The 14,843-nt window shown below is 55.3% G+C and overlaps 2 protein-coding genes across 4 annotated transcripts in view; one reads left to right on the forward strand and one right to left on the reverse strand.

The window, feature by feature from the left end:
• Positions 1 to 1,539: 1,539 nt before the first annotated feature.
• On the forward strand, positions 1,540 to 13,091 carry GPRIN1 (G protein regulated inducer of neurite outgrowth 1). The gene is made up of 2 exons (XM_072824062.1): positions 1,540 to 1,665; positions 9,013 to 13,091. The coding sequence occupies exon 2, from the start codon at positions 9,178 to 9,180 to the stop codon at positions 12,082 to 12,084; it is 2,907 nt and encodes a 968-aa protein (XP_072680163.1). The 5' UTR covers positions 1,540 to 1,665; positions 9,013 to 9,177; the 3' UTR covers positions 12,085 to 13,091.
• Positions 13,092 to 13,126: 35 nt separating this feature from the next.
• The window catches only part of CDHR2 (cadherin related family member 2), a 36,091-nt gene continuing 34,374 nt past the window's right edge, over positions 13,127 to 14,843 (reverse strand). For all 3 annotated transcript variants that reach the window (XM_072824059.1, XM_072824060.1, XM_072824061.1), the window contains one exon: positions 13,127 to 13,399. In XM_072824059.1, coding sequence (XP_072680160.1) covers positions 13,262 to 13,399 — 138 coding nt within the window. In that variant the 3' untranslated portion in view covers positions 13,127 to 13,261. The remainder of the gene's footprint in view (positions 13,400 to 14,843) is intronic.

The following is a 14,843-nucleotide window of genomic DNA, read 5'->3' on the forward strand; positions in this document are numbered from 1 at the left end:
CCACTTTTCATGTCTTGTGAACTTCCCCCAAGATTCAATGTCTTCATCTGTATCATGGGGCCAACAATGTTTACCTAGAAGAGTTGTAGGGGGAATGAAATGAAACACTGAATGTCGAATAGGGTTTGTAAACTGTGAAGTGAAGTGCTCTTGTGGGCAGCGAATTACCAATTTTCAGGGCCTGAAACCTTAGGAAGCATCCCTTGTGTGGGCGTTGTCCGTGGTGCTGAAAATTGGTCCTGCACCCCGAGGTTTTCTACTTTTCTGGGATGCTGGTTGAAGACGTTGATCTGATAGATTTTATTAATTTACTACCCGGATTTTTAAAAGATCACGGAGATTTATGGTTCACCAGGTAAGTGGGAGGAATAGAAGCTAAGGGTTTAATGTGAGTTAGCTCGACTATTAACTAGCTGTGTGAACACAAGTAACCCATCAGAATCTGTTTTCTTATCTGAAAAACGAGGATATACATATTAACTTGCTCCTAAGTGATTGGAAATTGAAATTATATGACACACAACAAAAACTTAGGATGGTGTCTGCCCCTAAATAAACGTTACGTTAATGTTAGTTGTTACCATTTTTAATGGGTAGCTTCACGGTGCAGGTGAGAAGGTTTTATCACCTCTCGGCAATTACAGATTTGTTCTCCTCTGGGAGATCAAAGGGGAAGGGACGATTTCTCTGCGAAGAAATGTTGAGGACGGGGGTAGGCAAAAAGGCCTCAGTGATGTCCTTTGCAGTTCAGATTCAACTGGAAGCCCCTGAAAACCTATTTTGGGCTCCTTCATCCTTCCAAGACCACTGTGAGATGATTAATGCTAGTCCCATTTAATAGATTGGGAAACGGAGTCTCAAAAATGGTGAAATGATTTGCTCAAGGATACCCAGAGAGAAGAGAACCGAGCTTGCATAGGCCAAAGATTGGGCGGGCACCCTGGCTGGGGAGGCCGGGAGCGAGGGAATCGAAGGCGCCTCGCTCCCACCCCCTTCGTGTCCCCTCAACTTGCGGGAGCGTGGGCGGTGGCGAGACAAAGGGGCGGGGGCGGGGAGAGAAAGCCGGAAGTGCGGCCAAGGCGGGGGCGGGAAATTTCCTCGCGGGGGGAGCTCGGAGATCGCGCCGACCTGGGCCCCTATCCAGGCGCTGCGTGTCCTTCGAGAAGTGCCTCTCCCTCTCCGAGTCCCAGTTTCCTCCCCGGTAAAACAAGTAGACAGTGTTCGCGGGGCTGGATTGAGTGAGAGACCTGACAAGCAGCGCGCCCCGCCCGCAGCCGCGCGCAGCAAATGGGCAGCCGCTCCGCCCCTCAGTCTCCCTGTCTGTGAAATGGGAACCAGGTCGCGGAGGGCGGGGAACCCAGGAGCCCCGGGACCTCGGTGAGGACGCGGGGCGACGGCACCCCTCCCTCTCTCGCTCTGGCCTCCGCTTCCTCGCCGGCACCGCCCTCTCCCGGCTTCGGAGGCCGCCAGTCGGCCAGCGCGCATGCCCGGGGCGGGGCGCGAGGCGGGAGCGCGGAGCGGGCGCGGGGGACGGCGGCGCGGAGTCCGCGGGTGCGCCCGCCAGCCCCGCCGGAGGCAGCCGAGGCCGCTCGGGCGGCGGCGGCGGCGGCAGCGGCCGGAGCCCGAGCGCAGCGCGCCAAGGAGACGGAACGGCAGCACCGCCGGGTAAGCGCCCAGCCCGCACCCGCTACCGCCTATGGGCGGGCGGCACCGACCCCATTCCTCCGCTCCGGGCCGCCCCGGAGCTGCTGTCCAGGGTCCTCGAACCACCTGGGCGGCGGGGCTCGCGCACCCTGCGCGGCGTGTGCCCAGCGTGAGCCCGGGCTGTGTGTGCGCGCGCGGCCGGGGGCGGCGGATGTCCATTTCCAGGCTCCTCGGCGGGGCGGGGCGGGGGCGGGTCCGGCAGCCGGGGCCGGGCTCCCCAGGGCCCCTGAGGGCCCGCCAGCCCTGTGTGTAGGACGGGGACCCCGCGCCGGCCGCGCCGCGTGCGGCCGCATTGTTCCACGGGGCTGTGCGAGAGGGGGCGCTTCCCGCCACCGCGGGGAAGGGGTCCGCCCGCGTTGGTTCATCTTACCCCCCTGGAGCGAGCTCTGTGCTCGAGTGGCTCCACTGGAACCACCGGCACCACTGACACTCGCTGTCGCACACGCTCAGTGTGGTACCCACTCTGGGGCACCATCACACACCCCATCACACACTTACCGCGTTCACGCACCGGCATCTCGCTCCCAGAGGAGGCTACGATCTTCTCTCTCTCTTTCTCTCTTTCTCTCTCTCTCTCTCTCTCTCTCTCTCTCTCTCTCACGCGCGCGCGCACACACACACACACACACACACAAACACTGTGGCCCTTGGTCATTCCATCACACTCATACACACAGCCACCTGTGCACCCACCCAGTACACCAAGTGGGAGCCTTGCTATACACCCAGGCATAGCTACGCATTCACACCAGACATCGCCTATCACAGCACACTCAACTCAACAATACTCCCTTATCACAAAACCCTTACAGCTACCCTGCTGTGGCCTGCTTGTCCCTGTTCACACTTGTTCATGGTGTCCCTCGTGTGCCCCTAGACCGTGGAGCAGGCTGGGCACACACTTCCTCTCCCACACTCTCCATCTCTTAGCTTACTGCCCATCCTCTGCACTCACTCAGCCCAAGTGTGCACAGCCCTGCATGTCTACTCTTGCCCTCCTATGGATGGTCTGGGGGCCATTTCTGGAAAAAGGTAGGCTATCACCCTTTGTTAGACTCTCCCCTGCAGCCCTAGGCAGGAGGTTTGGCCGCTCCAAGGATAGTAGGAGACAAGGGGCCGAGAGGGTGAGGGGCAGCAGACTTGAGTTGTCAGTCACACACTCACACCTGCTGAAGCAAGCACTGCAAGCCTTTGTTGGTCTTGTCGCATGGGGGGAGGTGTTTGCAGGTGCCTGCCAGCCCTGGTTTCATATTGGGAAATCTTAGAGGAACAGGTAAGGGCTGGCCAGGTCTCTGGGCCAGAATAAGCATTCACAGAGGCTGCTCTGCTGAGGAGTGGGGCACAGACACCTTGCATACAGCCAGGCCAGCTCTATGAGTGAGACCCTGAGGCCATGTGATGCATATGTGCATACCCACAGGGTCCAGGTAGCCCCCACAAGACATAAATACATAGGCCATTCTGCACATACAAGTTGCATTGTATACACACCAAGTTCTTCTTAAGCAGAATGTAGGAGCCAGGTCCTGGCTCCCCAGGCTGGCCTAAGCTGGCACAGACATCCAGAGCAGTTCTACATGCTCCTCTGCATGCCAGGTGAGCTGGCCCACACACCTAGGGGATCGTTTCAGTATTTTACCTCAATCAGGCCACATAAGGGTGCAGGCTCATCTGTTCATCTTGGTGGGTATGTGCATGTAGGGACAATCACGTTTCCTCAAGGCCAGGGGATTGGGAGGACCCTTGGCCCGGCCCCAAAGAGCAGAAAGGGACTTTAAGAGCCAAGCGTGACTGTCCCAAAATCTTAGCTGATACAAGCAGGAAGAACCCAGTCTTTGGGTTCAGACACAACAGGCTTTGAACTACAACCTCCTGTACCAGCTGTGTGCCCTTGACAAGTCTTTTCTCCTTCTGACCCCAGTGTCTTCATTTGTGAAATGGAATGATAATACCCGCCTCATGAAATCATTGTGGAGTCCAGTTGACAAAATGAGCCTGAGAGCGCTAGGCCCAAGGCTGAGCACACAGTGGGAGAGCAATGATCTGGGTTCCAGTGGGAGGGCTGGCCACACAGAGGGAGCACCCCAGGTCTGGGCTGCCTCTTGGAGAAGTGGCTTAAGGATATGGAGGATCCCTCAGGAGCCAGGAAACACCCAGTAGAACTGTGAGCAGCAGAGCCTCTGAGAATAGTGTTTTGGCAGATCTTTTCTTTTCCTTTTTCTTTTCTTTTCTTTTTTCTTTTCTTTTCTTTTTTCTTTTCCTTTCTTTTTTAAGATTTTATTTATCTATTCATTAGAGACACAGAGAGAAGGCAGAGACACAGGGGAAGGGAGAAGCAGGCTCCCCGCAGGGAGCCCAATGTGGGACTCAATTCTGGGACTCCAGGATCACGCCCTGAGCTGAAGACAAAGGCTCAACCGCTGAGCCACCCAGGCATCCCGTTTTGGCAGATCTTAAACCCAGGGCTGGGCCAGCAATTCTATACGTAACTACATCCCTTCCCCCATTTCACAAACTGAGGCCCAGAGTGTGGAAATACTTAACTCAAAAAAAAAAAAAAAAAAAAGAAAAAAAGAAATACTTAACTCAAATTCATGGAGCAAGTCAGTGACAAAGCTGGCAGCTGACCTCACATTTTTCTAATGCCCCGGTCAGGCTCTTTGTCCCTACCCCACACCTTCTTCTATGTCAGAGAACTGCCAGCTAGGAACCAAGAGGCCAATGTCTTCCAGGAGGGGTTTCAAGAGAGGCATGTCACCAGCTGGGCCATGCCTGCCTTTCTGTTTCGTCTTTTGGAAAATAAGAACACAGCACCTGCGCGGCAGGTGTATGGGGTCTGCACATAGTAAACGTTCTAAAGGCTTGATGTGTGTGAGGTCACCTCTCAACCCCTCTTGGTATCTAGGTCAGGGGTCAAAACTCAGGTAGCTATAGGCCAGGGGGATAGCCTGCCTAAGGGACTGGCTATAAGAAAAACGATCCAGTGATCGATTGCAATGGGCTGTCAGCCCCAGTGTCCAGAACACCATAGGGAGGGGTGAAGAATATGGCTAATTGAAGAGCGCATCCCCATCCAAGAAGGCAGCCACTGCTTGGCTCTGGCTGACTGTTGCCATGCAGGAAGCATGCTCAGATTGCCAAATTTTAGTTTTTCCAAGAGAATCTGGAAATCTGATTTTCACATGAAATCTTCTAACTTTTAAATGTTGATCAGTTAATGCCTTTAAATTTTTCTTTTTCTTTTTTTTAAAGACTTTATTTATTTATTCATGAAAGACACACAGAGAGAGGAATCCCTGGGTGGCGCAGTGGTTTGGCGCCTGCCTTTGGCCCAGGGTGCGATCCTGGAGACCCGGGATCGAATCCCACGTTGGGCTCCTGGTGCATGGAGCCTGCTTCTCCCTCTGCCTGTGTCTCTGTCCCTCTCTCTCTCTCTCTCTCTCTCTCTCTCTGTGTGTGTGTGTGTGTGACTGTCATAAATAAATAAAAAAATTTAAAAAAATTTAAAAAAAAAAAAAAAGAAAGAAAGACACAGAGAAAGAGGCAGGCTCCATGCAGGGAGCCCAATGTGGGACTCAACCCCGGGTCTCCAGGATCACGCCCTGGGCTAAAGGCAGTGCTAAACCGCTGAGCCACCCAGGCTGCCCTAAAAATTTCTTTTTAGCACTCTGGGTCAAACAAGCAGGTCTGAGGGCTAGATTTTGCCAATTTATACCTCTGCTATGGGCCGTCCGTCCCCTGCCCCCTCCTGGGAGCACAGCTGGGCTCTGACAGGCTGAGTAGATAAAAACAGGCCTTCCTTATAACTCAGTCCAGCCCTAAAGTGAGCAGAACTCTGCACACCCCTCATCTCTAATCCTCACAACAGCCTCGTGGGAGCATGGGCGTCTTTGTCAAGGTCCCCAGTGAAGAGAAGGGACTTGCCTGAGCTCATAGAGCTGCTAAGTGGGGAGCTGCCTCTTCTTTCTTCCCTTCCAACTCCAGCCACTCTGGCCTTTTCATTGCTGCCTCAGATACTACCTCCTCAGAGGGGCCTTCCTCGACCAGGTGTGTAAGCCAGCTGCCCCCCACCCCACCATAGTTCCACAAGCACCCCAGTTCAATTCCCAAAACCAAGTGCCCCATTGTCCTCTGTAAGATGGTGATGACCCCATCTACCCAAGTCCCATAAGCCCAAAGCCTGGTTTGGTGAATTGTATCAGCTCAACCCCCATCCCATGACTCAAGGTCTAGGCAGGGGTCCAGAGGCAGAAAGGGCAGAGTGACATGTGTCTGGTTAGGGGAAGAACAAGAAGCCGTAGGAACTCCTATGAAGCTGGTGGGCAGAGAAAGTTCACTGGGACCTGAACATTTAATGAGAGCCAGGCAAGAGGGTATGTAGAGGCTAAGGTGAAAGATACTGTGAAGCCATGGATGAGCCCAGAGAGGTTATAGCGCATGCATGCATGCGTGCACGTGTGTGTGTTTGTACGGACTTTGGGGGAATGCGCACTGAAAGGTAAAGCTTAGTGGGTAAGTAAGTACACAGGGGCTTGGAAGCACATTATAGAATTGGACTTGACCCCAAAGATAATGGGGATCATTAAGGTTTCCTTTTTCTCCCATTAAAAAAAAAGTAATATATGCACACATAATCAAAATTTCATCCATCACAAAGGGGGATACCAAAAAAAAGGTCTCTTCCACCTCCAGATCCCTGGTCTCACTTCTCAGAGTCAGTTGCTACAAGTTTCATGTGTTTCCCTCCAGAAATTTTCTTTTTATAAATAAACCCATATATGTGTATATGTCCTTTTTCTCATCTGCATGCATGGAATTCCACAAGCTCTGGCTTTTTTCACTTAATTTATCTTGGGCATCTTTCCTCATCACTCCACACATTCTGACAGCTGTTGGGGCTTCCATGTGGCTGTCCCATATTTTATGAACTGGCTTCCTGGTTTTCTTCTCATCACCAACCATATTCTCGTGTACCCAGTGTACCATGGCTCCATCTTCAAGACCATTCCTGGAGATGGGCTTGCTGACCTAAATGCCACGTGCATTGTAAACGTTTATAGGAATTGACAAATGTCTTTCCAAAAAGATTATGACCAATTTACTTCCCCAGCAAGAGCAAGGAGAGGTTGGAGCCAAAGAATGGCATGTTAGACCAATGTCTTAGAAAGATCATTCAGTCATTCATTTAACAAATAGGCATAGGGAGCTACTTGCTTACTAGATGCCAGTTATTGCTCTCAACCCTGAGGGTATATCAGTGAACACGACAAAGTCCCCATCCGCCTAGAGCTGATGTTGTAATGGGAGAGACAAACCACAAGTAGTGAACAAGCTCTGTGTAATGTATCAGCTGGTGATGGGTCCTATGAAGAAAAGCTGAGCAAGGCAAGGGGGATGGAGAGTGCCAATCAGTGCTGGGGAGGATGGGTCAGGGAAAGCCCCGGGGAGCAGACCATGCAGATATTAGAAGACAACGCATTCCAGGCAGAGGAAACAGCCAGTGCAAAAGCCCTAAGGCAGCACATGTCCAAGGATCAGAAAGGCAGCCAGTGTGACTGAAGTAGCATAATCAAGAGAAAGTAGTAGGAGACAAGGCCAAGATCAGTGATGGGGTCAGAAGATGCAGGGATATGTAAGCAGTTTGCTTTTACTTGGCATGGGTTGGGGGATGGGGAGACACTGCATGGTTCTGAGCAGAAGAGGGATGAGCTACCTTGAGTCTTACTAAGATCCTTCTAGCTGCTGTGTTGAAAATGAACCGTATTGGTTGAAGGGAAAAGGCAGGATGATCCAGGTGGGAGATGTAGTACAAGTTCAGCTCAGGAGAGTGGCCAGATTCTGGATGTATTTTGAAGGGAGAGCCATTATGTTTTACTGATGGATGGGAGGTGAGGTGTATGAGAAAAGTCAAGGGTGTCGCTAGGGCTTTCAGCCTGAGCACTAGTGAGATGGCTTTGGGAAAGATGGTGATGGAGCAGGTTTAGGGAGAATCCAGTACACTGCTCACTCTGGCTGCTGGTATGTAGTGGAATGAAGTTGCTCGCAGAGCCAGCTGCTGCCAGAACCTCTCCCTGGATGTCCCCCAGACACCGCACAGTCAGCTTGTCTAAAACACAACTCCTCTTTTCCCCAGATCTCCTACCTCGCACGCCTCAACCCTGGCCAGAACCCTGAGGGCCACCCCAATCGCCACCCCCTACAGCCAGCTGGCTTCTGTCATTTTCCCCAAAGATCTCTCAATTCTGCCAACTGTCTATCCCTTGGACCTTTACTGTACCAGCTCTCATCTAGATTATTGCAGAGGATGGCTGGGTGAATGAATGAAGAACTGGAAGAGCGAGAGATTAAAGACTGGTTGGCTAGCCCCTCTCCGCCAGCCCCCATACCATCCCGGAGCCGTCCCTGAAAACATGCATTTCAGACCATGTCCCTTCCTCAACTGTAAACCATTCCTATCTCCCCAGGGCCTCCCACAGACCAAAACTTGGCCTACAGACATACTTTGTTTGACCCACATAGTGTTCTTTTTTCTTTTTAAATCTTGAATTAGGATTTAACTTTACGTTAAAGTTCTGGATTTCCTGCTACTCACTGATACTACCAGGATGCATTTCTCCAAAGCACTACTTGGCGAGTGGAGTATTGGCTCCACCTTCAGACAGGGCATGCACACTCTGCTTTGCTGCTTTCCCTACCATCCCCTATTGTTTTATACCTAGCCTGCTTCCCTCACTTAAATTATCTACCTGGCCCCTGTAGCATCAGAGTTTATGACCTGGGGCCTAGAGGATAAAAACATAACCTCAGGGTAGCATGCTGCATGGGGTGGTGGTAGATGAAGGTGAAAAGACTGTGAGGACACCTGGGTGGCATGGTTGGTTAAGTGTCTAACCCTTAGTTTCAGCTCAGGTTGTGATCTCAGGGTCATGAGATCGAGCCTTGTGTTGGGCTCCTAGCTCAGTATGGAGTCTGCTTGAGACTGTCTCTCTCTCTCTCTCCTTCTGTCCCTCCCACCATGTTCTCTCTCTCTCTCTCTCTCTCTTAAATTTTTTTTTTTTTTTAAAGAAAGACTGTGGGGAAGAAAATGTTCCACTGTGGTCAAGTTGTGAAAAGGGCCTTGAATGCCATTTTAGGAAGTCTGACCTTTAGAAGCACGGGAGTGATATGGTGGGACAGGAGAGGACCAGATGAGGGCAGAGAACCCAGTGAGGAGACCCAGCTTCTAGAAAAAGGGTGAGAGGTAGAAGATAGAGGCTCTTCCGCACTGGATTCTTCCCTGAGTCTGAGTCTGTTTTCTTTGTGTTTCAGAACCAGATAGCACTTGGGGCACAAGTATGGTCATGAGGGCAGTTGGGCAGTGCTGAAGACCCAGCCTGGCTCCAGCTTCTTTGAAAGAACTCCAGCCGCCCAGCACCTCAGCCCACAGCCCTCTGCTGCCCACAGGATGGGAGCCTGGGGGCTGGGAACCCAGCCATGAGGGACTGCTGCCCCTCCCAGCAGAAAACCAGCCCTGTACCCCTTAGGCACAACCTTGTACAAAGCCCAGGCATGGATTCTAGACACAGCAGCCCCAGTGGGGCTGGGGAAGGGACCTCCTGTTCTGAGGGCCCTGGAGGGAGCTCAGCCTGCCCCTCCCTGACCTGTATCCCTCCCCAAGAGGCAGCCACCAAGGAAACACTGGGGACACATAGAGCCTTGATCTCAGGGACAACAGAAACCACTTTCTCTGGGAAGCCAGAGCCTGTGTCCTCAGTGAAAACTGAGCCCACATCCTTGGAGAACAGAAATCCTGTGTTCTTGGAGAAGATGGATCCCAAGTCGTCAAAGCAGGCAGATTCCACTTCTATAGGAAAGGAAGATGCTGGGTCCTTGAGGAAGGCAGATCCCACGTTTATAGTAAAGACAGAGCCTGTGGTCTTGGGAAAAGGGGATCCTATGGCATCTGGAAGGATGGATCCTGTGACCCCAAGAAAGGAGGATCCAGGATCCTTGGGAAAGGTAGATCCGGTGTGCTCTGACAAGGTGGACACAGTGTCCCCAGGGAAGGAGGATCCTGTATCCTCTGCCAAAGTGGGTCCTGAGTTCCCAAGAAAGGAGGGGCCCAGGTATTCAGGAAAAGAGCTTCCTGTGGCCTCAGAAGAGATGGCTTCTGCATCTGTGGGAAAGGCAGAGCTTGTGTCTTTGGGAAAGAGAGATCCTGAGCCCTCAGGAAAGATGGATCCTGGGTCCTTAGAAAACACAGATTCTGCATCTGCGGGAAAGCCAGATCCTGGGTCCTTGGGGACACTGACTCTAGGGTCACCTGGCAAAATTGAGCCTATATCTCCAGGAACAGTGGCTCTGGGGTCCTCAGTAAGGATGGAGCCTACTCACTTGGGGATGACAGATCCTACATTTGTAGGAAGTACAGAAACTGTGTCCTCCACAGAAGAGGACCGTCAGATCCTGGGGCAGATAGATAATGCCTCCTCAGGAAAGGGAGACCCCATGTCTATGAGAGTGATAAAAACCATGTCTGCTGGGCAGGTGGATCCTGTATTTTCAGGAAAGATGGAACCCACATCGTTGACAAATGTGGATCCTGTGTCTTCAGGCAGGGTGGGTCCAGTTTCTTTGGGAAAGGTGGATCTTGTGCCCTCAGGAAAACCAGAGCCCTTGTCTCCTGGGCAGGCAGAACCAATGCCTGTGAGGAAGGCAGAAACCGTCTCACTACGAAAGGAGGACCCAGTGCCCTCCACAAAGGTGGATCTCATTTCTATGGGAAATACAAAAACATCATCTGGAAAAGTGAATCCTGAATCAAAAGGGAGGATAGACCCTGTGCCCTCCGGTCCAGGGCATCCCAAATTCTTGGGGATAGCGGGACCCTCATCCTCTGTAAAAGCTGAGGCAGTGACTGGGGGGAAAGCAGATCCACTGTCCTCAGAGAAGGCAGGTCCTATGGCCTCTGGAATGGTGGGTCCCACAGCCTCAGGGAAGGCTGATCCCCTGGCCTTCCGCAGGGGGGACACTGTGTGCAGTGGGAAGGTGGAAGGTGGTCCCTCTGGAGAAGTGGACTCTGTGTCTTCAGGAATATTGGCCCTCGTGACTCTAGAAAAAACAGTTCCAGCATCCATGGCAAAAGCAGAAGCTGTCCCGGAGGGAAAGGTGGATCCCCTGCCTCCGGAAACAGAGAATCTTATGAACTCCGCGAAGGTGGATCCCAGGGCCCCAGGAAAGGCAGAACCCAACTCTGGAGGCAAAACAGACACAAAGCCCCTAGGGCAGGGGGGCCCGGCTTCCCCGGGAAAAGCAGACGCCGCGTCTCCGCAGAAGGAGAAGCCGCTGGCCCGGGAGAAAGGGGAGCCGGCGTCCTGCGGAAGGGCAGACCCTATTGTCTCTGGGAAGGCGGAGCCTGTGGTCCCCGCGCAGGCCGAGGACGCTGCGCCTCCGAGAAGAGCAGAGCCCTCGTCCTCGGGGAAGTTGGCCCCGCTGCCCCTGAAGAAGGCAGGGGCCGCCTCCTCCAGGCAGTCGGACGGCAAGCCGTGCGGGCCGGGCCCTTCTCCCGCGGGGGCCGCCAGTGGCGGAGGCCTCGCGGGGCCGGCGCCCGCGCCCGCGCCCGCGCCCAGCGCGGAGGCCTCCAGCCTAGGCCCGGCAGACCTGGGGGCCCCTGGGGCTGACGGAAGCCCCGGCCCCGAGCCCGCGGGACCCCCGCCCGCGCCGCGGACTCGCGACAACTTCACGAAGGCGCCGTCCTGGGAGGCGAGCGCCCCGCCGCGGGAGGACGCGGGCACGCAGGCGGGCGCTCAGGCCTGCGTGTCGGTGGCCGTGAGCCCCATGTCTCCGCAGGACGGCGCGGGCCCGGCCTTCAGCTTCCAGGCGGCGCCGCGCGCGCCCAGCCCCGCGCCCGGGCCTCCCTCGCGCCGGGACGCGGGCCTGCAGGTGTCGCTGGGCGCCGCCGAGACGCGCTCCGTGGCCACCGGGCCCATGACGCCGCAGGCGGCCGCCCCGCCCGCCGCGCCGCCCGCCTTCCCCGAAGTCCGGGTGCGGCCCGGCTCCGCGCTGGCAGCCGCCGTGGCGCCCCAGGAGGCGGCCGAGCCCGTGCGCGACGTGAGCTGGGACGAAAAGGGCATGACGTGGGAGGTGTACGGCGCCGCCATGGAGGTGGAGGTGCTGGGCATGGCCATCCAGAAGCACCTGGAGCGACAGATCGAGGAGCACGGCCGCCAAGGGGCGCCCGCGCCGCCGCCCGCCGCCCGCCCGGGCCCCGGCCGTGCCGGCTCCACGCGCGCCGCGCCCCCCGAGGGCCCCGCCAAGCGCCCGCCTGGCCTCTTCCGCGCGCTGCTGCAGAGTGTGCGCCGGCCGCGGTGCTGCTCCCGAGCCGGACCCACGGCCGAGTGATCTGCCCCCCTTTTGTACGCCCGGGTCTCCAGCCTTTTCAGGCTCCCTTCTTGACCACAAGCTCCTAGGAGGGATCCCCTCGACGGTGGGAGGTTTCCCCCCCCCCCCCGCCCGCCCCGAGGGGTGGGCAGCCTCCAGCCTTCTCCTCTTCTTTCCGGCCTCCGCGCCCCCCCCGCGCCCCCCCCCCCCCGCCTCGACCCCCCGCCAAACACACGAATGAACCCTCTATGCCCAGCCCCCTCCCGGTCATGAGACCAGGAACCCAGCCCTGACACCCACCCTGTCCCCCTTCCAGATCTCAGCTCCACTCCCTCCCGGCCACACTGGGTGATCTCAGGGCTCTGCTCAGCAGGCCCACACCTGAGAGCTGAGGCAGGTTCCTGAGAAGTCCAGGCTGGTAGGCTGAAGTCCTCAGTGGCCGCCTGGTCCCCTGAACGGGAGACACCGTGTACAAAAGCCCCAAGTGTGCAAGGATTGGTATGTGAGACTCCTGAGTGCACAAGGCTCCAAATAGGAGGTGCCCGGGAGAGAGTGTGTGTCCATGCAGTGGGCTGGCCCCCATGGCCCCAGACTGTCTTGCATGCTGGTAGACGTCCCCAGTTCCTGTCTCCCCTTCCTCTGGCCCAGCCCCCAGCCCTATCCATCCTCACTGGACACCTACTCACAAATCCTGACAGGGGAAGGCAGCTGCAGGAATGCCCTGGGGGCGCAGTTGAAAGGAGAGTCTCAGACAGGTCTGGGAATCACAGTCAGAAAGAAGCTCATGGAAGGTCTTGGGTCCCAGGCAGCCTGACAGCTGGTCTTGGGTATTAGGGGCAGGACAGAGAGCTCACTCTACAACCACAGTTGTCCTTTAAAGACTGCCATCTCCCACCCCTTGTCCCTGTGTGCTGTGAGCCCCCACGAGTTCCCCGCTGACCACTCAATACCCCTGTCCCCAGCCCTCCAGCCACAGTTTTTGGCTATAAACTGTCACAATATACATTGGTAATAAAATTCCCCCCCAACTCTTGTCAGCTGTGATTGACTACAAGCAGAAGGGGACCGAGCTGCATAATTTATCCTTGTGTTCAGAAAAGGGTCGGTGTAGTTTGGGGTGACAAGACATCCTCCAAGGTGGACCAGAAGAGTGGGGGCCCATGTGGCGCTCTGCAGCAAAGGTCCTGTGGCAGGGACATCAGAGGTCTGTGGTGTCCAGGCCAGCATTGGTGAAGGACAGCTTCTCCTGCTGTCCACCTGTGCCCGTCTTCCTTCCTGACAGCACCACACTCAGAGGTTCCCCATCTTGCTCTGTCGGACTGTGTGTGGGCTCCTTCTGTGGGGAAGACGGAAGATGTGAAGATGTGCAGGGCGGGGATGGGGTGATTTCCCCAGTCCATAGGGGCATGGGGGTGGGCCTTCAAGCCCATGGCATATGGTTCCTTAACTGGGGTCCCACCTGCTCTTCCTGGGGCCTCAGTTTCCTAGCTGTGTCCCAGAGGTGGCCATGGCCACTAATAGTGCAGATGGGCTCAGCTGAGGGGGTGGGCTTGAGGGGGGGTCCACTCTGGCCTTTGCCTTGATCCACGGACACAGCAGGACTTTGGTGCTCTTCCCAGTCCTGAATAATACCAGACTGTCCTGTGCCATGGAGTCAGTCCAATCCAATTCCTGCCGCCTGCACCTGAGGCAGGCACTGTGCTGGGTGCAGTCTATCCGTTACCTAAAGTACCCACAGGAACCCGCTGAGGGAGGGATCATATACCCCACATTACAGATGTGGAAACTGAGGCTCAGAGGGCTCTCATGGCTAGGAAGAGGCAGAGCAAGTTTTGGATCACTGGTCCTGTTGGCTCTAAAGACTGTTGATTGCTGCCCTGGTTGAATTTGGCATCTCCCTCTGCCACCCTCAGAGGGACGCATCACTCCCAGGGCCCCACTTGCAGTTTATCATGGCACACACTCATCTTCCTGCCTTTCCTCTTCCCTTCCCCATGCAACTGGCCACATGCTCACACCTCCTCACAAGTACACCCTCCTGGGCAGCCCCAGTGGCACAGCGGTTTAGTGCCGCCTGCAGCCCGGGGTGTGATCCTGGAGACCCGGGATCGAGTCCCATGTCGGGCTCCCTGCATGGAGCCTGCTTCTCCCTCTGCCTGTCTCTGCCTCTCTCTCTCTCTCTCTCTGAATAAATAAATACAAAATCTTAAAAAAAAAAAAAAAAAAAAGTACACCCTCCTGTGGACCATCCCCCAGGCTCAGCTACACCAACACAGAAACACCTAGGGGACAGAGCCCCAGCCGCCATCCTCTCCAGGGCATTCCACGGGCTTTTTCCAGACTAGGGCTCTTCTGGTCCCTGGTAAACTGGAACATCTGAGGGGCCCCAGGAAGGACGAATCAGGGCTCCCCAGGGTCCGCACCATAGGCTCCCCAGTGGTAGCTGTTGGTGCAGCATAGCCTAGGAAAATTCAACCTGCCCTTGGAGACAGGAGACCTGAGTTCTGATCTGCCCTTGCCTTGTAAGCTTTCTGACCTCAGGCAGGTCAGAACCCAGAGCCTTCTGGCCTTTGTTGCTTGTGAAGATTGGATTAGATCACCGGTCAGTTGTCTCAGACCTTCCACACATTTATGGAGGTCTTGGGTGAGTCAGGGCACCAAGAGATCCTTGAAAAAAGGCCCCACCTGTGTTCCTCACCCAGAGACCCCAAGGCCCACCTACTGTTAGAGGAGAGGCAGCAGAGCCTTGGGCAGGTTCTCTGAAATATAGCAACCCCTCT

The sequence above is a fragment of the Canis lupus genome, chromosome 4, assembly GCF_048164855.1.
Source record: "Canis lupus baileyi chromosome 4, mCanLup2.hap1, whole genome shotgun sequence".
In the NCBI taxonomy this organism is placed as follows: Eukaryota; Metazoa; Chordata; class Mammalia; order Carnivora; family Canidae; genus Canis; species Canis lupus.